General features: G+C 38.1%; 1 protein-coding gene across 1 annotated transcript in view; it reads right to left on the bottom strand.

The window, feature by feature from the left end:
- SGCZ (sarcoglycan zeta) overlaps positions 1-26,793 on the bottom strand; it is a 272,064-nt gene that overhangs the window by 17,417 nt on the left and 227,854 nt on the right. Inside the window, exon 6 of the mRNA XM_036250299.1 lies at positions 1,823-1,895. Within this exon, the coding sequence (XP_036106192.1) occupies positions 1,823-1,895 (73 nt within the window). The remainder of the gene's footprint in view (positions 1-1,822; positions 1,896-26,793) is intronic.

Below are 26,793 nucleotides of genomic sequence, written 5' to 3'. Positions count from 1 at the left end.
TTCCTTTATTGTTAATCACTTTTTTGAATCTGGGTTACTCTACTAGTGAGAAACTGAGTTCTTTAGGAAATTTTATCACAGAACTTAAAGGTTGGCAAATTTTACATTTTTAATAGTGTGTCTCCTTTTGGTGTTACAATTTTTTAACTTATCTATTTCATTTGAGCAGTATTTCCCACTCATCAAAACGGGAAGGGCTGAACCTGGTATTTATTAAATACAATGCTTTATTTTTTTCTTGCTACTTTTATTTTGTTTTTCCAAAGACTCTCTCAGGTTGATACTTTGATTCAGCTTTAAATATGATTTTAATATTTGATTTAATTTTAAAAATCAATATTGTTCTCTTTTAAAAATTAATTTTATTGGGGTGACATTGGTTAATAGGATCATCTAGGTTTCAAGTACAATGCACTGTGTGCCCATCCCCCAAAGTCAAATCATCTTCTGTCACCATATATTTGGCCCCCTTTTCCCTTTACTACCCTTCCCTTGGTACTGTTGTCTGTGTTTCCCCCCATACTGTTGTCTGTGTCTGTGAGTTTCAGTTTTATATCCCACATATGAATGAAATCATATGGTTCTTAGCTTTTTCTGACTGACTTATTTCACTTAGCATGGTATTCTCAATGTCCATCCATGTTGCTGCAAATGGCAGTATTTCTTTTTTGTTTTTGTTGTTAATCCTCACCCAAGGATATTTTCCCATTGAATTTTTAGATAGAGTGGAAGGGAGGAAGAGAGAGAGAGAAAAACATTGATGTGAGAGAGATGCATTAATTGGTTGCTTCCCACACGATCCCAACCAGGGCTGGGATCAAACCTGCAATCCAGGTTTGTGCCCTTGACCGGAATCGAACCCACAACCCTGCAGTCCACAGGCCGACGCTCTAACAGCTGAGCCAAACCAGCCAGGGCTCATTTTGTTTTTATTTTTTAATTACCATAGCAAATGCATTTTAGAATGTAATTTACCTATCCAAAATTAATTACATAGAATATCTTTTAAATTGACATATAGTAATTGTATTAGTATAAGGTGTATAACATGATATGATATATGTATGTATTGTATAATGATCACCACAATAAGTTATATAAAATATATTTTATTTCTAAAGTTTCACTTATTTATTGAATTAAGTCCATCCATAGATCAGTTACTTTATTTTAATATTTCAACTTTTATCAACAGCTGCCATGATTATCCCAGGGAGAACTTCCTATAACATTGTCACCTCTCACTCTTCTGGGAGGCGAGAGCTTTTACGTGTAACTGTGCCTCTTAAATAGCACAGGGTCGGGAAGCTGCACCTTCCATGGGAAACATCGGACCGAGGAGTCCATCACAGGGCCCTCGGGTTCCGCCTTTTCCTGGTCATACTTGTATTTGTTTCTGCTATTTCCCTCCACATAACACTCCCCGACCGTTAGCTTCCTCCTCACCTCTGCCACCCCGACCTCTAACCCTGTGCACCATCTATTTCCCTGTCCACGACAGATTTTCTGGAATCCCTATTTTCATCAGTCCCCCTCCCAACCTCTCTAAGACTTCTTTTCCTTTCTTTTTCTACACTCCTACCGGATACATTTATTTTTACATTCATTGCATGTTTATTTGGAAAAAATATATACAGAAAGTTATATTTAAAATAAAATACATCTTCTTGTCCTTCATGAAATACTTGACTATTTATCATGGAATAGACAATGTCACTTCTTCATACAGGTACATGGCACATTTTCTGTTTCAGCTCTTTATGTATCAAGAACGATCAACAGCGATGAAAACAATGATGCAGGTGTAAGAGCCAAGACTTACCTGAGGTCTTGGGAAGGTTCAGCTCTTATGTGAGGTGTCTCCACAGAGTGCCCAAAGACTGCTCCTTCAGTGCCTGGGGGTACACGAATCCCATGTCAATATAAGCAAGTGGACAGAGACAGGAGTTTTCATTTTGATTTTTATGCATCAAATATGCCTTCTAAAATGGGACGACTGAATTCAGAAACACAGAGAATAAGAGAAAAATTGGAAAAAGAGATCAAGGTTAGGGCAGGGCCAGAGGACAAAGCTCATGTTGCTATGTTGACCACTTTCAAGATGATCTTATTTATAAAACTTCAGACTGAGTTAGAATTTTTACCGTTTTACCAAAGAACAAAGACTCATCTCCTTTCCCCCCTTTTTCCCCAGGTAAGTGCACTGAGGGAAGACTAGGTCACAACATGCAGTTCTGTCTTTCTACTAACAGCAGAGCACGAGAGAAAGTGTGAAGAGTAGCTCCAGGGTAGGGTGTTACTCAATATGTACAGGCATAGGTCTTACTGCCCAGTTAGTATTCCTCCCGCCACAGCCAGCAGCTCCCCCCTTTGACGACAATGATCATGAACGGCAGAGAACTGGCACCTTCCTTTGACCTCGCTGGAAGTAACGCTCTAAGGCCGCGAACTGTTTGATTCCTTTCATTGGAGCTGACTTCATATGGGATCATAGTTATCTGAGGGGCCACGCACTCTCACATTTTCGTCAGGCGTCTGAAACTTACTTATTGACCCCATTTGATTTTCCAGGTTCCCAGAGCTTTTCCATAATTTAAGTGAGCAAAACAGAATGACTTTTCTTTTCAACTATTAAATGCAAAACACAGTTTCTAAAGAAGATGATGAAGACAAAACGTCTTTTTTTACTTTTGTAATTTCTCATAAACGTTTATATCATTTCTTTCAGAATAAGTTTTATTTTCTTCTGGTTTAATCTTCTTCAAATATCTTGATTAAGAATACATTTTTTTTCATACTTAAGTATACTTTATTTTTTTTTCAAATTAATTAATTAATTTAGTTTTGTTACAGATGTTTCTCCTTTTCCCCCCACTGATATCCTCCTCCCCCAAATATCTTGGTTAAGAATATTATGCCTGCTCCATCAATGGCCTCAACACGAGCTTAATAATACAATGCAATTGAAAAATACAAATTTTAAACCTACAAAATGAAGTTGATTCTGCTTATTGTAAAGAACAATATAAATATATTGATTCAATAAACAAAGAAGAAACTACCACTAGAAAATGACAGCTAACATTTAAGTACTTTGAATATAAGTGGTTGTTAAGGAATTATGCTAAAATCTGCAGACAACTCCTTCACATAGAATAGCAATGCAGACTTTGATCTCGAACCACAAAAGGAGAGATTTTTTTTCAAAGGCTGTAAATATGGTTTCAACTATATTATGGTTGTAAGGGTGCATTTGTAAGGATCTGCTTCAGTAGATTTCTTAGATTACAAATTTTCATTTATGAGCTAAAAAATCTACTGGCATTATTTTTACTTCTTACTGGCTTCTTGATGTTTTTTGTTTTGTTTTACCCCCCCCCCCCCAAAAAAAAGGGTCTGGTAGGGTGTATACTATTATATGGGGGCAACTATTACAATAAACTATTTCTTTAAGAAGTTTTTTTTAATTGATTTTTTTTTTTTTTTTAGAGAGAGAGAGGCAGGGAGAGAGATAGAAACATCAATGTGAGAGAGAAACATTGATTGGCTCGATCCTACCGGGGATTGAACTCATAACGCAAGGATGTGCCCTGATGGGAAATCAAAGCAGGACCTCTCAGTCTACGGGACGATGCTCAATCCACTGCACCACACTGGCTTGGCAAGGAGTATGCTCTTTGGATATTTTGTAAGATATTTATTTCTGTGAGTAAAAAAATTCTTAGAGATAGGTCTTTGAAGTAAAGTGACAATTTTAGATAAAACTTTAATTTTGTGATTGTGGCGGGGGTGGCATTTGAAACAACATTCTAAGGTGTACATTTTCATAGCTCAAGGAGAGGCTCCTTTGGCATTTAAAAATAAAATATAATTTACAAAAAAGAAGTATCCAAGTGTAAAGTTCAAATATTAATTTCACTGTTCTATGATTTTGACAACTTCCAAGACAAGATAGCAGATATATAATTAGAGAACAGTAGCTGCATTTATTCTCAAACACAGAACGATACACAGAAATTTAGCACAGAACATATTAATAGAAGGGAAAGTACAATACTATCAAAAGTATAATTTACCAAGGATGATTAAAATTGATAGAGGTCTAAATTCCAAGTATCAATATAGAACATTATTGATGATTTAAAGAAATAATTATTGAGGAAAGAAATGTATAGTCATACCATCTAAGGGCTAAATTGAATAGTGAGTAAAATAAAAATAATAAGCTAAGTTCAGGTCTCCAGATGAGAAAACTATACCCATCTTTTCAAGTGTTTTTCCAGAATGAGCCAAATGGGCAAAGATTAATAAGCAACAATGAAAATCTTAAAAGAAAATCAGTGAAGGAGGATAAAAGCCATCTGAGCCAGGCACATAAAAAAATTGAAAGTAAAAAGATATATATCCCATGAACCAGGAAATGTCAGACTATTAATAGGTCGCAGACTTAGCCATTAAAAACATAGGACACCCAATTAAATATTAATTTCAGGTAAACATTAATTCATTTTTTAGCATAAGAATACAATATTTGAAGAAAGCATACTTATATTAAGCATACTTGTTTATCTGAAATTCAAAATTAATTTCATCATTACTCAACATTTATTTGGTACAAAGAGCACAGATTGGACTTATTCTTATTTTAGGAAAAGAAGGAATGTGTACTAAATCTCATATTGTAAACCATAAAGCCATGGGAAACATAAAGAAAGAGGGGGAAGGGGACAAAAGAACATGTATAAACGTATATTTAGATGTATATTTAAACGTCTTCACTAAATAAACACTTGTTTGTTGCTGTTGTAAAGGGCTGTTCGAAAGGAGACAATGTACAATTCTAATTGCATAGATGCTAAATGACAGTTCAGGTGTCTTAAAGTGACAGCGATGCTCTAAGACTTAAGGAAAACAGAGTATTAGGTGGTCAGGGAAGATGAAGTGGGCAAGCTTTGGCCTCAGAGAGTACTGGACCAGGCCACAGACTTCACGGAGAGTCCCGAGGTGCCTGCTTCACCAGTGCTTGGACGGAGCCGGCACTCGACCCATCCCCCCGCCACCCGATCCAGCCTTCGGCCACCTCCTCACAGCGCCTCGGACGTCCCCAAGGCCCCGCTCCAGCGCCGCGCAGCCGCCTGTCCTTCGCTGCCCACCTGACGGCCACCGCGGCCACCTCGCCACCTGGCAGGCGCCAGAACTACCGCCAGGACTCAGGCCCCGCCATCAACCCCGGATCAACCTGGAGCTCTACACTTGCTACGTCCACCTGTCCCTGTCTTCCTACTTTGACCACGATGATGTGGCTTTGAAGAACTTGGCCAAATATTTTCTTCACCAGTCTCGTGAGGAGGGAACATGCTGAGAAACCGCTGAAGCTGCAGAACCAACGGGGAGGCCAGATCTCCCTCCAGGTTATCAGAAAGCAGACCGGCCGCCTGGGAGAGTGGGCTGCACGCGATGGAGTGTGCGTTACACGTGGGAAAAAGTGTGATCAGTCACTACTGGATTTGCACAAACTGGCCACTGACAAAAATGACCCTCACTTGTGTGACTTCCTTGAAACTCACTACCTGAATGAGCAGGTGAAATCCATCAAAGATCTGGGTGACCAGGTAACCAACTTGCACAGATTGGGGAACCCCGAAACTGGCCTGGCAGAGTATCTCTTTGACAAGCACACCCTGCGAGACAGTGACCAGAGCTAAGCCTTAGGCTGGCTTCCCATAGCCACGGGGGTGACTTCCCTGGTCACCAAAATAGTACGTGCACATTGGAGTTACCTTTACCTTTTCTATAACTTGTACCAAATCATCCACTGACATCTTTTTATTTGTTCCATTCCGTCAAATAAAGTAATTTGGTACTCCCCCAAAAGAGTAATGGACCTCATTCATATAATAATTTTTGGCTTCAAAATAAAAGAATAAGGATGGAATAGTATGTTTTGCTGGAAAGGAGAAAGTATATATAGAATGTGCTTCTATTTTATATTTAAAAGCAGTTTAAGACATAAGCTAGGATGTTATTCTTCACAAATGTCACCCCCCAAAAATAGAAAAAATCATTGAAATTAATGTGCCTATCCTTCCTTACGTGGCTATATATACTGTGAATGCTGTCCTCTGAGCTGCTCATGAGGAGGCTGCTGGCATCCACACATCCTTAGGGAAGTCATTTGCCTCGAACAGGCAGCATAAGAAATGGAATCAAGAACACTTGGTATTTCCAGGTTCTTCCTTAACTTTATAGGAACTGAAAAGAAAAAAAGTTCTGTGACATGTAGCATCTGTCCAGCCACCAGCTTCATGAACTCTACTGCTCTACTGCAGTTAATTTCAGTATCATTTAATGACATGACTGGCTTTGTGTGGAAGACTTAAGATCTGTAATACATACAGAAGCCAAGAAAATATACTGCTATGCTTTGAAATATTAGAAATACTAGTTTTACATAAATTATCTCATTTCTTTCTCATAGAGCTTTTTATTTTATCCTCACCCGAGGACATTCTGAGATATTTGGTTCAGATAGAGTGGGAGGGAGAGAGAGAGAAACATCGAAGTGAAAGGGACACATTGAGTGGCTGCCACCCACACGACCCAACCAGGGCCGGGGACAAACTGTAACCAAGGTACATGCCCTTAGTGGAAACCGAACTCGGGTCTCTCTGGACCACGGGCCGACGCTCTAACCGCTGAGCCAAACCGGTCAGGGCTCGCAGAGCCTGTTAATGTAAGTAGATAATATATTGTTTACACTGGAAAAATGAGAAAGCTCTAGTCAGAGAAATGAAGTAGCTCGTTGACGGGCTAGACTCGCGGCCTGCAGACTGTGTGTACCCGCACATTCGGAAGTGAGCAGACTTCAGGGGCAGCTCCAGCTTCCTCTTTTCTACTTGCGGGGCCTTGAGAAGCTATTTAATATCTCCAAATGTCAATTTCCTCAGACCTAAATAACAGTAGTGATATCAACCTACAGTTTAAGTTGGATTTTTTTCTTAAATAGGGTATAAACGTATCCTGGTTCATGGTAAGAATTCATTATTTCTTAATTCTCCCTCCATCATTTTTCTTTATAAAAATCAGCCACAGAAGACGTAGACATTGTGGCCTGATATGGGTCACCCACTGATGGCCCGACTTGGGTCACTCACTAATACATGAAAACTCTATTCCCAAAATGTCATAGCCTCATGCTTAATTTTGAAATCTGAAATTTAGACACTGTAAAGAGATTCTTAAATGTCAAATAGTAAATGCATTTTATTAAACAAAACTATTCAGTAAATCAAGGAATTCCCCAATGTACCTGCTCAGATGTCAGATAAGATGAATCAACGCTCAAGCTCTACAAAGACAGACTACTTCTAAGTAAAATAGTGGCCAGCACAATCTCACTTCTAACTGCTCTTTATCCTCATGTTGAAAATATTGAGAAAATAGACAAACAAAAATGCTTTCACTTTTCTGTTTCATTCTGATTAATTTTCTGTGCAGGATATAATGAAAATTCATCATTTTAATAACTAGAGTAGCTGAAACTCTCCTTAATTCTAGCAGGATTTTACTTTCCTTTTCCAAATTAAAGAAATAGTTAAGGAAAGAGGAGGACCGGACACCGTTCCTTGAAGTGTTTCTCTTTTCAATTTGAAATCTTAGTCATTGATATAATTGGTAAAAAAAAAATCCAACAGAGCAATTAGCTCTAAAAACGTAAGGGGGGAGAAATATGAGTAATTATTAGCCACATCACCTCCCATATGCAATTCATGATGTCAGTAGACTTAAATAATCAAAATTCAATTAACTTTTTTTTTTTAATTGTTGAAAATATTACAGATAGCAATTTAAATTCCTACCCTGAAATAGTGCAGAGTCCAGGGCAAATATATCTAGAACTCAGGAGCAAAAATTATTTCTATTTATTCATGATCTTCAAGTTTGATCCTGTGCTTTTGAATACATACAAATTCTAGGGTAAAGTAAATTGAAAGTCACTTTGTAAATTATAAATCTTTTTTATTCTTTTTGATACCAGGGGCTTTTGCACTCTGTATTTACACTTCTTAACATTTTATCTAGCATAATATAGACACTCATTAATATGTCCATCTCATGCTTTGGAATGAGTGTCTTCATGCACGAGAGTGGCAGGAGGAAGGTAGTGGCAGGAGGCTGCCCAGGAGGGGGCGGTCTTCCCTCTTCACTAGGGCCTCAGCCTATGTGGTCACAAAGGGCTTCAAAGGGGAGGTGACAGCCTGGCACAGAATGCTTGCTGTTCTGGAGAGCTAGAAAGGACCAACAGAGAGAGAGAGAGAGAGAGAGAGAGAGAGAGAGAGAGAGAGAGAGAGACGAGCCCAGATGGAAGGGGAATAAAGAAACCAAGAAAGGCTGGGATACCTCCCACGTAGGAAAGGAGGCTAGAGAGGAGTAGAAATAACTAAATTCTATTTTTAAAGTTATGTGTCCTGATGTTTGCCAAATGAGATATCCTGCTGCCTTCAGGTTTTCAATAAAATCCATCATGATCAATTATATTTTTGAGGCTTGTGTCTGTCTGAAGGGGGACAAAGAAAGAATTAGCCTACTTACAGGTCAGCACAGAACAGAAGATTCAACAGGACAGGAATCCAAGCCCAGTAGGCTAAGGGGGTTAAGAGAACATGAAACTTTATGTCCCCTGCCCTCTGGCCATGACAATTCATGGGAGTTTTAAGTTGCATTTTAAATTCTTACACTAGAGTGCAGATGACGTCCAAGGGCAAATTCATCTAGATTTCAGGGGCCAGAATGATTCCTATTTATTATTTTCAAATTTGAACCTTTGCTACTGAGTATTTAAAATTCTTTGGAAGTTTCACACCCTGTTTTCTTTATCCTTTATTTTCAATCTCTTTCTTCCTAAATTTAAATTGGTAAAGTCAGAGATTGGACAGGGAACACTTTCGTTCTATTCCCAGATCTGCTTCTAATTCATCTTTTGATCTTTGACAAGTATTTAAAGGCCTGTGGATGTTATTTGTGAAATTAAGCTCTGAATAACATGATCTCTAAAGTACTAAAATTTCTGTCACAGTTATATAATTTTTTCAAACATGCCAGAGCATGGATACTATAACTCTCTCAATTCTCCGTAAATACAAGTAGAAATAAGATTGCTCCTAAATATCTATAGAAAATTTAGGGGAAGGAATGGAGTAATCATATTGGCAGAAATAAATTATTAACTGTTATTTCTTTTGCCCCATTAAAATGAGTTCCTCTGAATTCTCAAAGCATCATTATCCTTTAAGAGAAGAAAAGTCTCCTCCTTGTGTTATTTTAATAATCTGAATGGTATTCCTGCTTCCGGCTAACTTTGCAAAATACAACCTACACATTGCTAGATGAAGCCTATCAAAGCTACTGATACCTCATCTGGACAAAAAGCTATGATCATTCTTGGATCCTGCTTTTGCCCCGCATTCAGGACTTCTGTGATCTGACGCCATCCGTCTACTTAGACCCTGTTTCCTCTACTCATTTATGAAACCTCTTTACTAATTTTGTCACCTGTTAAGGTAAATATAATCTGGTCATTCTCTGATCATATCTAGGGTTTACTACCTATAACATTCATTTGGAACCTATCATTTCTATACTGAAATTTTACATTTAAAATTATGTGTTACTCCCCTTGTGGTCCAAAAAAGAAAAAAAATCTGCCCTGGCCAGTTTGGCTCAGCAGTTAGAGCATCAGCCTGCGGACCAAAGAGTCGCAAGTTTGATTCCGGTCAAGGGCACGTACCTTGGTTACGGTTCAGTCCCCAGCCTTGGTTGGGGTCATGCAGGAGGCAACCAATCAATGTGTCTCTTTCACGTTGATGTTTCTCTCTCTCCCTCCCCTTCCCACTCTATCTGAAGATAAATTATACTCGGGTGAGAATTAAAAAAAAAAAAAAAAATCAAAGACATAGCCCTTGCATCCCACTGTATTCTTGTGCACCATGTAGTGTCTTACATAGGTGAGATCAATAAATATTGATAAGGATCAACCTTTTAAGGACTCTCTCTTGGAAAGCTTTTCCTCCTGTTTCTGATCCTTGTGTGAGTAATGATGCCCTCATGTCCTAAACACTGAACTCAGGAACCGGGGGATTTACTAAGGTGCTCTTTCCTATCCAGCTTCCTTATTAGTTTACTTCTTCCCACAAGTTCAATATCACTTTTATTTTCTCCCAATTATTCCTCCATACCACTGCCAAAATAATGTTCCAAAACACAAAGCTGACTGTGGCATTCTCACTTAAAGTACATCAAGTATCCAACTGTCTATGGAAATCAAGCCCAAATTCCTTGGTAGGACTCACTTCTTAGCAGTTCTGTGCATGTTATAGTTCAGTGACAATAAAACTCTCACAGGTTTTGAAATGTTTAAGGATTGTCTTGACTTGGAAGATGGTGGAGGGCAGGACCAGAGGGAGGGTGAGTGTGTGAGAGAGTGAGCGAGTGTGTGAGAGAGTGTGAGTGGACGTGAAGGTGGACGACCAAACCCGAGCAGTGCAGAGCCAAGAGCAGAAGGTCCCTGTGATGTGGACGGAGCAGCCAGCTACCACGGTGAGTGGCCCTTCGGGGCGCTTCTCCCTTAGCCACAGGGAGGACCCACCATTTTGGAAGATCCCGGGTCTTCCCTGGGAGGAGGTAGTGGGAGCAGCTAGGGCCCAGCAACCTGAACCCACCAGTGCACCTGGCATCATCGGACCAGTGGACACCCAGTGTCAAACACAGACCAGTGCACAGTAGTGGAGCTGCCAAGGTGCTGGTTGCAGAAGCTGCAAACGGCCGGGAGCCCAGCACCATCCCCCATAGTAGCAGCCCAATCAGAGCTGAGATATACCCCCAGCAGCAGAGGCTGGGGAGCAGACATCCATTCCCAGGCAACAGAAGCACAGACCCGCAGCTGAGACCCATCCTCAAAAACTACAGCAAAGGTGGAGCAGGAGCTGAGTCCCACAGGGCAGCAGCACTCCCCAGCCACTAGCGGTAGGACCTGGGGCTCCACAGAGGCCTGTGCGACCCAGTGGCCCACAAAAGCTGTGGGAAGCTGGAGCCCGAGAGGGACCAGTGCAATCCAGCTGCCTGCAGGACCTGCAGGGTGCTGGGGCACCGGAGAGGCCTGTACGACCCAGCTGCCCACAAGATAAGCGTGGTACTGATTCTCCAAAGGGACTGTGCAATCCAGCTCCCCACGGGATCAGCGGGAAGCAGGGGCTCCAACAGGCCCTGTACAACCCTGCTGCCCACAAGATGGGTGGGGAGCCAGAGCTCCAGTGAGGCCTGTGCAACACAGCTGCCCACAGTATGGGCAGGGAGCATGGCTCCAACAGGGCCTGAGCTATACAGCTACAGGTGGCACCAACGACCAGCCGGGAACACAGCTCCAGAGGGCCAACATGATCCAATAGCAGCACCTACCAGGACACACCAATACCAACCCCCAGTAGTCAGTCCTCCAGGATCCACAGAAGGCAAGAGGCAACACGCAACAAAACAGTCTGGGAGGCAAAGTAGCCTTATTTGATATACAGTGAGTTGTCTACACATCCAAACATCCCTCACTGGGTCTAGAGCTATCAGACGGCTAAAATGGGGAGACAAAGAAACAACACCCAAAGGAAAGAAAAAGGGAAATCACCAGAAAAGGAAATACAGGAAATAGAAGACAGCAACTTGTCAGATAAAGAATTCAAAGCAATGATTTTAAGGGTGCTCAAACAGTTTGGTGAGAACTATAAACTATTTAATAAGAATTATGGAGAGCTCACTGGGAACTGCTTCAGTTTACAAAAAGAAATAGAAGCTATGCATAAAAATCAAAAGGGAATAAAGAATGATATAGTGGTTAAGAAAAATACCTTAGAAGGGTTCAGTAATAGATTAGAAGAAGCTGAAGACCGAATCAGCATATTAGAAGACAAGGTAGAGAAAAACACCCAAATAGAGTAGCAAATGGAAAAAAAAAATGTAAAAGCAGGAGGAAAGTTTAAGGGACCTGTGGGACAACACAAAACATAAAAACATTCACATGATGGGGTACTGGAAGGAGAAGAATCAGAGAAAGGAATAGGGAACCTGTTTGAAGAAATAATGACAGAAAACTTCCCTGAACTGGTAAAGGAAAAAGTCACACAAGTCCAGGAAACACAGGGAGTCCCAAGCAAGATGAGCCCCAGAAGACCCACAGATAGACACATGATAATAAAAATGGCAAACATTAAAAACAAAGAAAGAATCTTAACCTGTTAACCGAGCGGGATGTATAAATACGTCAAACGTTGCAGACAGTGAAAAGGGAATTCCCCGGTTAACAGGTTAAAGGAAGCAAGAGAGAGCCAGAAAGTTACCTACAAGGGAGCTCCCATTAGACTGTCAGCTGATTTCTCAATAGAAACAATGCAGGCCAGAAGGGAGTGGCATGAAGTGTACAAAGTAATGAAAAGCAAGGGTCTGAATCCAAGATTAATCTATCCAGCAAGGTTATCATTCAAAATTGAAGGAGAAATAAAAAGCTTCAGGGATTAAAAAAAAACTAAAGAAATTTACCACCACCAAATCAGCACTGCAAGAAATGCTGAAGGGACTGTTGGAAGAAGAAGAAAAAGAAACGGGGGTGGGAGGGGTTGGGGGGGACAAGCATAAAATTAAAATGGCAATAACTGTTTATTAATAATTACCTTAAATGTAAATGGCTTAAATGCTCCAATCAAAAGACATAGGGTAGCTGATTGGATAAGAAAACATGACCCATATATATGCTGTCTACAAGAGACCCACCTCACAACAAAAGACCCACACAGGATGAAAGTGAAGGGATGGAAAAAAGTTTTCCAAGCAAATGAAATGAAAAAAAAAAAAAAGCTGGTGTAGCAATACTCATATCTGACAAGATAGATGTCAAAACAAGGACCATAATAAGAGACAGAGAAGGTCACTACATAATATTAAAAGGAGCAATCCAACAAGAGAATATAACCCTGGTAAACACATACGCACCAAATTTGGGAGCACCAAAATATATCAAAAAATTTCTAGAGGACTTTAAGGGAGAGATGAATAGCAACACGATCATAGTGGGTGACTTTAACACACCACTGACACCACTGGATAGATCTTCTAGACAAAAAATTAACAAGGACATACAGTCCTTACAAGACAAACTAGATCAGTTGGACTTCATTGATATTTACAGAACATTTTACCCCAAAGGTACAGACTATATTCTTCTCAAGTGCACATGGGTCATTCTCAAAAACCAACCACATGTTAGGACACAAAGCAAGTCTCTACAAATTCAAGAAAATTGAAATCATATTAAGCATCTTCTCAGATCACAGTGGCATGGAACTATAACTCAATTACAATAAAAACACAAAAAACCTTCAAACACTTGGAGGCTAAATAGCATGTTATTAAACAATGAATGGGTTACTAACAAGATCAAGGAAGAAATTAAAAACTCTCTGGAAACCAATGAAAATGAACACACAACAGCGCAAAAATCTATGGGACACAGCAAAAGCAGTCCTGAGAGGGAAGTTCATAGCACTACAGGCCTACCTCAAGAAACAAGAAAAATTCCTAATTGACTTTCTAACCCTACAACTTAAATAACTATAAAGTAAACAAAAAGAAAATCCCAGAGCTAGTAGAAGAAAGGAAATAGTAAAGGTCAGAGCAGAAATAAATGACATAGAGACTAAAAACGATTCAAAAGATCAATATAAACAAAAAGCTGGTTCTTTGAAAATATAAACAAGATTGATGGACCTTTAGCCAGACTCACCAAGAAACAAACAAAAAAAGAAAACAAATAAACAAAATCAGAAATAAAAAAGAACAATGGACACTAGAAAATACAAAGGATCATTGAAATCTACTATGAATAATTGCCAACAAATTGGACAATCTAGGAGAAATGGACAAATTTCTAGAAACACACAGCCTCCCAAAACTGAACTAGGAAGAGATAGAAAACAGACCACTAACACTTCCAAACTCATTTTATGAGGCCAGCATAATCCTAAATCCAAAACCGAATAAGGACACTGCGAAGAAAGAAAACTACAGTTCAATATCCTTAAGGAACACAGATGCCAAAATCCTTAAAAAAATATTAGCAAATCAGATCCAGCAATACATCAAAAAAAAATTCATCATGACCAAGTAGGTTTCACCCCAGGCATGCAAGGATGGTACAATATTCACAAATCAATAAATGTTATACACCACATAAACAAAAGGAATGATAAAAACCATATGATCATATCTATAGATGCTGAAAAAGCATTCGACAAGATCCAGCACCCATTTCTGATATAAACGATCAGCAAAGTGGGAATAGAGGGATCATATCTCAACATAATAAAGGCCATATATGAAAAACCTACAGCCAACATCATACTCAATGAGCAAAAACCAAAAGCATTCCCCTTAAGAACAGGAACAAGACAGGGATGCCCACTTTCACCACTCTTATTTAACATAGTACTAGAAGTCTTAGCCACAGCAATTAGACATGAAGAAAAAATAAAGGGGATCCAAATTGGAATGGAGGAAGTGAAACTGTCGTTATTTGCAAATGACATGATATTGTACATAGAAAACCCTAAAAACTCCATCAAAAATCTACTAGACTTAATAAATGAATTTGGCAAAGTAGCAGGATACAAAATTAACGTCAAGAAATCAACGGCATTCTTATACACCAATGATGAAATCACAGAAAGAGAAACTAAAAAGACAATACCATTTACCATCACAGTAAAAAAATTGAGATACCTAGAAATAAAGTTAACCAAAGAAGTAAAGGACCTCTTCCCAGAAAACTACAGGTCATTGAAAAAAGAAATAGAGGGCCCTGGCTGGTTTGGCTCAGCGGTTAGAGCGTCGACCTGCGGTCCCGAGAGACCCGGGTTCAGTTCCCGCTAAGGGCATGTACCTCAGTTGCAGTTTGTCCCCGGCCCTGGTTGGTCGTGCGGGTGGCAGCCACTCGATGTGTTCCTTTCACATCGATGTTTCTCTCTCTCTCTCTCTGTTCCTCTCTCTCCCTCCCACTCTACCTGAACAAAAAATGGGAAAATGTCCTCGGGTGAGGATAAAAAAAAAAAAGAAAGAAATAGAGGAAGATATAAAAAAGTGGAAGCATATACCTCATTCATGGATTGGAAGTATTAACATCATTAAAATGTCCATACTACCCAAAGCAATCTATAGATTCAATGCAATCCCCATCAAAATACCAATAGCATACTTCACAGAATTAGAACAAGTACTTCAAAAGTTCAGATGGAACCAAAAAGACCTCGAATAGCCACAGCAATTTTGAAAAAGAAGAACAAAATAGGAGGGATCACATTACCAGATTTCAGGTTATACTACAAAGCCACTGTAATCAAAACAACCTGTTACTGGCACAAGAACAGGCAGATAGATCAATGGAACAGAATAGAGTACCCAGAAATTGACCCAAGACAATATGCTCAATTAATATTTGACAAAGGTGGCAAGAGCATACAGTGGAGTCAAGACAGTCTCTGCAATAAATGGTGTTGGGAAACTTGAACAGCAAGTTGCAAAAAAATAAAGCTAGACCACCAACTTATATCATACATGAGAACAAACGCAAAATGGATAAAAGACTTAAATGTAACTTGTGAATCCATAAAAATTCTAGAAAAAATGCAGGGAACAAAATTTCAGATATCGTACACAGCAGAATTTTCACTGATACATCACCTAAGGCAAGAGAAACAAAGGAAAAAATGAACACATAGGACTACATCAAACTTAAAAGTTTCTGCACAGCAAAAGAAACGACCCACTATATGGGAGACCATAATCACCAATGATGCATCAGATAAGGATTAATTTCCAAAATATATAGAGTGTTCATACAACTCAACAAAAGAAGACAAAGAACCCAGTTAAAAAATGGGCAGAGGACCAAAATAGACACCTCTCCAAATAGGACATACAAATAGCCAAGAGACATATGAAGAAATGCTCAATGTCACTAATCATCACAGAGATGCAAATTAAAACAACTATGAGGTATCACCTGACACCTGTCAGAATGGCCACCATCAACAAATCATAAAATAACAAGTGTTGGAGAGGGTGTGGAGAAAAGGGGACTCTAGCACAATGCAGGTGGGAATGCAGACTGGTGTAGCCACTGTGGAAAACACTATGGTGTTACCTCAAAAAGTTAAAAATTGAACTGCCATTTGACACAGTGATTCCACTTCTAGGAATATACCCTAAGAAGGCTAAAACACCAATCAGAAAGAATATATGTACCCCCATGTTCATAGCAGCACTATTTACAATAGCTAAGATCTGGAAACAGCCCAAGTGTCCATCGGTAGATGAGTGGATAAAACAGCTGTGGTACATGTACACAATGGAGTACTATGCAGTTGTAAGAAAGAAAGATCTCTTATCCTTTTAGATGGCATGGGAGGATCTGGAGAGTATTATGCTAAGCGAAACTTGCCAAGCAGAGAAAGACAAATATCACATGATCTCACTTATTTGTGAAATATAATGAACTAAACAAACTGATGAACAAAATTGACCCAGAGACATAGAGGTGGGGTACAGATGGACAAGCCTCAGAGGAGTGGGGGTTAGGGGGGACGAGATAAGCCACAGAACTTATATGCATGTATGCATGACCAATGGACATAGACCCCAAAGCTGGGGATGGGGTGGGGGGATGGGGAGGAGAGTGTCAATGGGGGAAAAAAGGAGAAACATCTGTAACAAAAACAAATTTAAAAAAAAGGATTGTCTTGAGCATTACTTCTTCTCGACATACTCCTCACTCTCCTTCCTTTTGATGGTAACCTCTACTCTTTCTTCAGGATCTGATTATAGATTATTTTCTCTGTGAAACATATTATGTGTCCTTGTTGCCCTTCCTTCCTGTGTTCAGCTTCTCCAGCTCCTTGGAAATTACTGGTACAGCATTTATCACAGTATGATGTGATAAAGCTTTGCAGTATGCTTTAAACTCATCCCTAGGAAATATGAGCTCTTTTTACTCAAGGATTTTTGTCTTTCATAGAAAACATGTTTTTATTGACTTTTTAGAGAGAGAGGAAGGGAGAAGAGAGATAGAAACATCAATGTGAAAGAGAAACATCAATTGGCTGCCTCCTGCACACCCGCTACTAGGGATCAAGCACACAACCGGGGCATGTGCCCTGACCAGGGAAATCAAACAGGGACCTTTCAGTCCATGGAAGGATGCTTAATCCACTGAGCCACACCAGTCAGGCTCAAGGATTTTGTCTTAATCAGTTTTGTACACTTAGCACTACTCTTGGATTCTGATATATAGTTGAGGATCTAAGAGAAGGAAGGAAGGAAGGAAGGAAGGAAGGAAGGAAGGAAGGAAGGAAGGGAGGGAGGGAGGGAGGGAGGGAGGGAGGGAGGGAGGGAGGGAGGGGAGAGAGGAGAGAGGAGGAGGAGGAGGAGGAGAGAGGGAGAGATGAAGGGAGGAAGGGAGGTAAAGAAAATAATTAATATAAGAACAATAAGTTTAAAATTATTCTATTTTATAATTTATATGTAAAACATATTGTTTCTGTTTCCTAGTATATTTCCTTGTTTCATACTTTAACACAAATCAGCATATTAATATCCTGGTGTGATGATGTGAACTTACTGAGATGGTTATTATAAGCCTAGCCAATGTTAATTTTTCTAGTAAAATGCAAAAACAATATTGTTAAATTGTTCCCACTGTGTTGTTCATTTGAGACTGGAGAATAAGCTGCCAAGATTTTTGAAACAACATAATTTCAAAATCTGTTTTTACTTTTCATTCAACATTTTTTATAATTATAAGAAAGGCTCAGATGCCAAATCATGTTTCTCCTCTACTTATGAAGGTCTCAGAAGATAAAAGAGATAATGGGAAAGATACTTGGTAATCATATGGAAAGTGCATTAGAATAAATCTATTTTCTTCAAGATGAAGTATATTTCAAAAATAAATGAGTTGTAACTAATAAAGGAAATTAGACTGAAATTTCGTATTTCTCAGCATTAGAAATGATACAGTGTTCCTTCTTGCTTATACTTTTTAACTTTCAAGTAACTTGTCTTTTACTAACATTTATTTCTCTGATTTTTAGGGGGGAAACTCTTCATTTGTTAATTTTCATGTCTTTAGTAAAGCAAAAATCAGTGAAAATAAATTATTTTCAAATAGAATAAATATATGACTTGATAGAAAGTTCTGGGAAAGATACATAAATAAGCCCTCTTTCCAAATCCCACCTCCAAACCAATCATAACGGTTAAGCAGAGCTGTCTTCATTCTGAGGATATATAGTTTCAGGCAATAACAAGCACATCTAAGGTTCATAATGACTATGGTTGTTATTTTCCCCATGACTTCAGTTAGCAATTACTAAAGGAATAAGAAGAAATACACACCTGAGGCCTTTAGTAAATTCTAAATGAAAAAGTGCCACCAAGAATATTTCTTAGGCAGACATAATCATGCAATTCTATTATTACAAATTTATTAAAAGGCAGGTATGTTTGAGATGATTTATCATTACATTGTAAACATTCGAACAGAAATTGAAATACAAAGCTTTGAAATAACTTGATAAATGAGCTACCTATACTGTTAATTTTTTTTACAGAAGACTTCATAAGAGATTAATGCATGATGAAATTTAGAGAGTTAATAAGACCAGAGTCCTAGATGAATTATCTTTTAACCACATTGAAATAGTCTTTTTAAGCTTTGATACACTTAAGCTAGTAGCATATTTTGTTATGAGGTTTGTACATTGTACCTAATATAAGGATGGCATGGCTCATACTCGTTTTGTTTCTTTAAGGTTATATTTATTGTTGGGCATGCACATTTTCTGTATAACCCTTTCCTTTATAAACTCCGTCTTTACTCAGTCCATATGCAACACAAGCCTTTCTGATTCTTGTGCAAATTCAGTTATCTAAAAATATGGCATTCACACATAAACTCAGATTCATTTGGGAAACGAAACAAATACCGCAGTCCTTCCTTTTTCTGTCTCACTTTATTCTGCAGTTCTTCCCCTATTCAGATTTCTGAAACAAAGTAAGGTGGGACTTCCACTGCTGTTAACCTCAAGCAGGAAGATTTCCAGCGGGGACACCGTGATGCTCATTACCAAATGGAAGGCACAGGAACTGGAATTCATCTCAGCAGCACTTTTATTTCTTAATGTTTTTTTCCCATTAGGACTTTTGATACATTGCCATCAAAATGCTTTCTGTGGAAATAAAAATCAGTAGGGAAGGTGTCCAAAGAGATGGGGCCAGATTATTGTCAGCGGCTTCAGGTATTACAGTTGTTTACTGATTTATCTGAGATGTTCAACAGTATTTTTTTTTCATTGGAAAAAAAATTAAAATTTGTGTGTTTAAAGATGTTAATTGTAGAGCAGTTTTATAAGTCTGAGCTACACGATTAATCTATACAGACTGACATGTGAACACAGCTAAGACTTTTAACATGGCATCTCAAACACAATTCAGGTTGACTTTTCTTCTAGTACACGATAACTGATTCGAAAACATTAACATCCCACCCGGCATTTTTGGAGTATCTCTGCAGATGAGGACAGTCAGAATCTGGAATCTTTGTACATTCAATCTACCCAAATGTGTATGTTTTAATCATTTAGTAATAACTGAGTTTTAAAACGTCAGGTGAAGAGTAAGTCTCCGAAGCCTATCGACTAGTAACAGGACGGTGTGGTGTTCACAGGTAGAGTCTGGCGGGAGTGGCCAGGTGCACAGACATCAGAAAGCATGTGTTAATGCCAAAACATTCCCTTTAACCTTTTGTGTCTATGAGATGCATATATATTTTTTTACCTCTTGTTGTTCCAGATTGTTCCTTTGAATTCACTGTGTTCCAATAGAAAAATAAAGAGAGCATTGTTTATTAGTGTTTGTTTTCTAGCCACAAGAGGATTGGTATCATCGCTTACTTTTTTTAATCCTCTCCCAAGGATATTTTTCCATTTATCTTCAGATAGAATGAGAGAGAGAGAAACATCGATATGACAGAGACACACCAATTGGTTGCCTCCTGTGCAACCCCAACCAGGGCTGGGGACTGAACCACATCCGAGGTGTGTGCCCTTGACCAGGAATCGAACCCTTGACTCTTTTGTCCATGGGCCAACACTCTAACTCCTGAGCCAAACTGGCCATAGTGGTATCGTTACTTTTAATGTATTGAGAGAAATGGCTGGTTTCCGCTAGAATTAACCTGTTTTCTTCTATGATGAAGTTCCTTCACCAAGAAAACTCATGGCATCCCCAGCTGTGATGGCCACGAGCACCTTCGTGTTACCTCTAGAGCAACTTTAAGCAGAGGAAGCCTGTGGAAGCTTCGTACAAATCACAACTGGCCTCAGCACCCAGTTTTCAGGCAAGTCCAGGGCCCTTCAAACACTCTTGTACCATTATGTCACCCTGTGTTCTGTGTGGGTGGTCTGTGCGGGTGCCACACCCAATTATCTTTAAAGATGGGGGCCCTCTGAGCTACATAAATAATGCTTCAGAGTGTACATTAACCTTCTGGTATGTGTGATTCTGTGCTGGTAGATCGTGGGTAATGCACAACAGAATAATTAAGTTTGTACGTTCACAGTTCTGGGATTTCCTCATATACTCAGCAACTGTCTCACCAAGGACTGGTTAGGCAGGTTAAGCAGTATTTTCAATATAAATTGCTGATTTCTCTCCTAGAAAATGTTAAGTAGTGACACAAATGTATACATCTATGTGTATGTTTGTGTGTGTGTGTGTTTGTGTGTGTTTGAATGTAGATGATGTACCAAATTCACATGTTTTTGTTTGTGGGTACTGACAATATCAGCCACGCCCCCCCCCAAGCCTGCCATGCCCAAATTCTAATCTAATATCAATTTATGTAGAGAATTGAAAAAGAGGAAAGACGATTCCGTAATATATTAAGGATATTTTCAATGCCAACTTAGACAGGGACTACACAAGATAGGATTTTAAAGGCTTACATTTATTCATGGGTATAGGTACCAAAATCCTAAAAAAAATATTATCATGATTCAACCAACAATAATTTAAGAAATATTGGGAGTGTTTGTTTAGGATTTATCATAGGAATATAAATTTGGTTTAATAGCAGAAAAGTAATAAATCCTCCACAGTAATGTATTAATGGAGAACTCTATGTAGTCATGTCAAAAAGTATAGAAAATCGTTCCAGAAGTTCAAAACTGTTTCATGGCCAACAACAGCAACAATACTCACCACCTTTTAGAAACAGGATGGAAGTGAATTTCCACCCACTGATAACTCATCATCTACAACAAAGCCTACAGCATCCCCAAACTGATTGGTGATGTGTTAAAATATTTCACTTAGAAACAGCCACAGTACAAAGGTGCTCTGTGGGTTAACTGCTGTCTGGAATTACTACTGCAATTCAACTCGACTATAGTTCTTATTGTACTACATGGTAGGAAGGAAAGAAAAAGGGCAAATATATAAAAAAAAGATTCTTTAGGGAAATAGTAACAAAATCTGATGCTTTCCATATATAGTATGGGTTTCCTCATAGAAAACCTAAAAGAACTTACAGATCATTTAATAAAATCAGTAAGACAATTACTTTGACCTTAATTTAATAAAAGTTCTGTGAGTCCTTGCTAGAATGAATGATCAATTTTAATCAAAAGACATTAAAGCCATTTTAAATATAAGGGGAGCATAATGTGATTATAAATAAGAAGATCTAAACTAAAGTTGTTAATTTTCCAAATACCTTGAATAGATTAATGTAATCACACTCTAAATCGATATAGAAAAGTACTGGACCAAGAATAATGAGGCAATTCTGAATCCTTCCAGAAACCCAGGTGGACAGATTTTTTTCTCCCAGAAACCAAAACCTCCTATAAATTCCCAGTTACTGAGTCAGTGTGGCTGTGAAACAGAGTTACTGAGACAGAACCATAGAGTACGAGAAGGCCCACAAACACACCCACAGACTTACATCCAGATGAAATCCAGATTTATGACAGTCACTATTGAATAAATGTGGCAAACAGGTAACTATTCAATAAATGATGGAAAAAATAAAATCATATTTACCACTATACAAAAATCAATTTCAGCCAAATTGAAAATGTGATGGGTAAAATTATGAAATACGTGGAAGACAATATAGAAGAGTATCTTGTTGACTTCAAATTAGGGGAGTTCTCAGATAGTAAAAAAAAAAGATAAATTTGATATCGAGAAATCAAGAATTTTTGCTGAACAAAGGACAACATAAGTTAAAAAGCAAAACCTTGACTGTAGAGAAGATATTTGCAATACATATAACTGACAAAAACTGATTTCCAAATACATAAAGAACTATTAAAAGTAATGAGAAAAAGATAACAAAACACAAAATCATTAACAACTCAAGAGACAACTCACAAAAGGACCATCAATAGCCAATAGCCATCTGAAAAATAAAGCTCAATTTACCTCAATTTATTAGTAATAAAAAAAAAAAAAGCACATTAAAACTCAAACTCACAATGTGGTACCAAGTTAACACTCTGGTTTTGAAGAAACTTTGATATCACACCATATTTCTCATGGAAAGGTAGGAATAAATTCTTAAGATAAAAAATCTATAAAGCTTTAAGAAAAATTATAAATTTGACTATTAATATAAAAATTTCCTTAACAATAAAAGACACCATAAGCAAAGTTAAAAACAGAAACCGACTATGTACACATAGTCTATAGCAAATATAACTAACAAACACACACAACCCCTAAAATGTGAAGAACTACAAATCAAAAAGAAAACCACAAACAAATTATTAAAAAACAAAAAAAAACAAAAAAACATATGAATGGGGACTTCACAGAAAATAAAAGCCTGAATAATAAAGTCAATGGAATAATAAAGAAAAACCTCTGCATCACTACAAATCAGGGCATTACAAATAATATGATAAAACATTTAATTACATTTGAATCGTTCTAGTGACCAGGGTATTAGAAAAGCCACCCTTCCATATAGTTCGTATTGTCTTCATGGCTGAGACAAAGTGCTATTGACTGGTTTCCACTTTAGGTGACATTGTGGAAGTTTTAAAGCTACTACTTAAATGTATCGTGAAGCTTATAATAAGATCATTTTTCACTGAACAAAAAATAATTTTTTGAAGTAGTCAACTGTTTTAGATAGCTGTTTTAAAATGACATAGTCTTACCAAATTTTCATACTTGTTTCAAAATATAAAGATGTTGTGTTTTACTGTTGTTAAAGAGACTGATATCCTACATTAAATAAGAAAATGGAATTCAGGCTCAAAGTTAGAATACTTAAAGTTTTCTATTTAGTTAAATTATTGTGTAAAAATAGTTACTTATTCAGTTTACTACACAAAGTATCAGTAAGTATGTAGTTTTCTATTAGAGTAACATTAGCGAGACCAAATGACATAATAAAAAACTTGAGTTCCAGGTCAATTTGTCATCTTGGGACTAGCAACGTGGCATTGGATAAGTCATTTAATTATTTGAAATCTTAACTTTCTTATATGTAGAATTAAAACCTATATATTCTTTTTTCCTAATAGGACTGTGTAAGATTTTTAAAAAGATGACTATTTATACCTATCATCTGTATCTCTATATATCTACATATTACACTTTAATGTGCACTTCATGACTGTTTAGCATTACTGATAGGTATAAAGTCAATTTAGAGGCAATGATCTGTGGTGGTTTAGCAATATGGGATTTTTCATTCACTTCCAATGGGAGGACAAAACAATAAATATTTTTGGGGGTCCTTATGCTTTGCGCAAGTAATTCAATTTCAAGGAAATTATCCTAAGAGGTAGTTATTTTTGTGCACAAAAATTTAGCAGCTACAAAGAAGCTGATAACAGCCCTGTTCAGGTTTATTAGCTATAACCCAAATGTCCCATAATAGAGAATTAATTAATAAACTATTGTGGTTCAACAAAATGGAATACTTTTAGCCATTTAAAATATTACAGAACACATGTAGTAGTGTTATTAAAGAGTCTCATAAAATCTTTGCTGGTCACAATGCCATTTGGCAGCCTTCTTTTCAAGTGACAGTCACCTTTATTTTCTCTCCTCTTGCTTTTCTTTCTCCTTCATCCCCATTAGAAACTCAAAGTTATTGCTTAATACGCAGAAATAGGAAAACTGTCTCATCTTAAAGGTTTCTACTTTAACACATAAAAGACCTTTTACTAAAAAGTTATCCAGGTACATGAACAAAATGTACACAATTCTTCTTAAAAAGTAGCAATATCTCAATATGATGTTATCTTAAATAAAAGTTATTGTTAGCTACTTTAGAGATAATGTGACTTTGCAAGTTACTCTCATCTAAAGATGAATCAGACTGTCTTGCGAGGTCATGAGATTTCACTCACCGAGAGTTGACAGACAGAATGACTGACCACATTACAAAGGTAAAACAGAAATGATTCAAACATGGCTGGAAAGTGGAATAATTAAAACTGAAGATAATTTTAAAGCTGAGGTTCCATGATAATTATTTCACCTGTTATACATGGGTGGGCAAAAGTCGATTAACAGCTGTAATACAAATAAATAATATAATAAAATTAATAAATAAGAATATAAGAATAAACTGTTTCATGTACTCAGACCTATAAACTTACTTTGCCTCAGCCCTCAACAATGCATGACTGATGAGTAAATACACTGGCTGCTGAATTCTGTTCCAATTGTTTTAAAGACCATAACAACCAGGATAATTATCAATAATTACCAAATAATAATTCACTTGATTTTTCAATTATACACCGTAGAAAGGCCATGCAATGAACCTAAGTTATTTGCCAAGTTTCTATGGGTTTTGTAGTGGTATGTGGGAAAAGTAGTGAGTTATAAACTTGCAGTTTAAATAAGAAACTGATCCTATAAATGTGTTATACTTTATATAGAAGGATTGGTAACATCTATATAATAATATTATCCTTAAACATATTTCTTCCCAGTTTTTTTATGCATGGCACAAGATTAATAGCTCATGTCCAGAGCTGTAATCAAAATCAATACATTTTATTTTTGGAATAAAATGGGCAAATTTCCTTGGCTCACCTCTGATTTCAGCCACAGATGTGGAGGACAGCTCCAGGGCCCCTCAGACTCATGTTCACCATCTCCCACTCCAAGCACGTGCTGAGCCCCTCTGCTGCTCGGAGCCCCAGGAAGCTAAGCACAAGCAGCACCCGAGAATCGCCCCCCAAATGCCTTGCCAGGGAGCTAACACCCCTGAGACCAGCTTCAACCAATGAGGCAAAGAGCAGATGAGTACACGCACCAGTTTCTTGTCTTTCCGTTGGGCAGTTAAGAGAGGCATTTGGGACATTCTTTCTTAGGTTGGCCACATTTTGAAAAGGAAAATAGTTGGTGTTAATTTCAAGTCACTTGTATAGCCTTCTCTCATACACGGTCTCACTGATTCTTACCTGACCTTGGGAAGAGGTCAGAAACCAACAGAGGAAGAGACTGATGACACGGCTCCTCCCACCAGCCCTTCCTAGAGATACTGATCATCTTGGCTAATATTTTTTGAACACTTAAACTACTTCAGTCATGTATTAAGCACCGAAAAATGCCAAATAATACAATCCTCACGATAAAATTCTGAGAGGAATTTAAAGAACAATATCCCCATGTTCCAGCTGATGACATGAAAGCACAGACGGGCGCCTGGCTTCTCCCTGAGTGCTGGACACTCACTGACCCAGAGTTAAAAACAGTATAGAGTAATTATGCCCTGAGTGCAAATATGCTCATTCCTAGTTCAACTTTTTTCCCCACCACCAATTCTGAATTCAAGAAATTAGGAAACCTGTGCTCATTGGGCCGATTTTCCAGGAACTCTCGATTTAGTGTGTAAAAATGTCTGATGAAATCCACCAGTACCAGGTGGTGTGGTAGCAGAATGGTTCTCTTCCTGTCCCACCCTCCACCCCCAATCCACATCCTAATCTCTGAAATCTGTACATATGTTACCTGAACAGCAAGGGGGAATTTAGATGACACATGGAAGTAAGGTTGCTACTCTGATCACGTTAGAAGAGGGAAATTATTCCACGTTACCCAGGAAGGGTCCAAAAGAATCACAAAGATCATCGAAAAGCAGAGGAAAGCAGAAAAGGGAGAATCAGACATGACAGCTTAAAGAAGAGTCGGTTGGCTATTGCTGGCTTCACGGATGAACATGTGAATGGGACCAGGACCCAAGAAGTGCCGAGGAAGGTCAGGGGCCTCTACACGGTGGAAAGGCAAGAAAACAGCTTCTCTGAGAAAGGACCACAGCCCAGCAAACACCTTGATTTTAGCCTCGTGACAATATCTTCAGACTTCCAACCTCCAGAGCTATGAACAATACATTTTCTTCTTGTCTTAAGCTGCTATGTTTATGGTAATTATCATAGCAGCAATAAAATTAATGCAAGTACGTATTTAGTCATTGGAAAATGTAGGTAAGTCATTCAAACCTGTCATATCGTCTTCCTGTCTCCTTCCCCATCTCTCTTCTTCCCTTCCTGCCTTTCTGGTGAAATGAAAGATTGTTCTGGTTATCATTTACACGAACAGAGAATTTTTCTACTTAGGCAAAGCACACTCACAGACAACTCCGCAGTAAAATCAGAAATAAAATTTATG

This window comes from Molossus molossus, unplaced genomic scaffold (genome assembly GCF_014108415.1).
Source record: "Molossus molossus isolate mMolMol1 unplaced genomic scaffold, mMolMol1.p scaffold_m16_p_9, whole genome shotgun sequence".
Taxonomy (NCBI): domain Eukaryota; kingdom Metazoa; phylum Chordata; class Mammalia; order Chiroptera; family Molossidae; genus Molossus; species Molossus molossus.
Note: the sequence above shows the minus strand (reverse complement) of the source record. Positions and strands in the feature narration are given on the sequence as shown.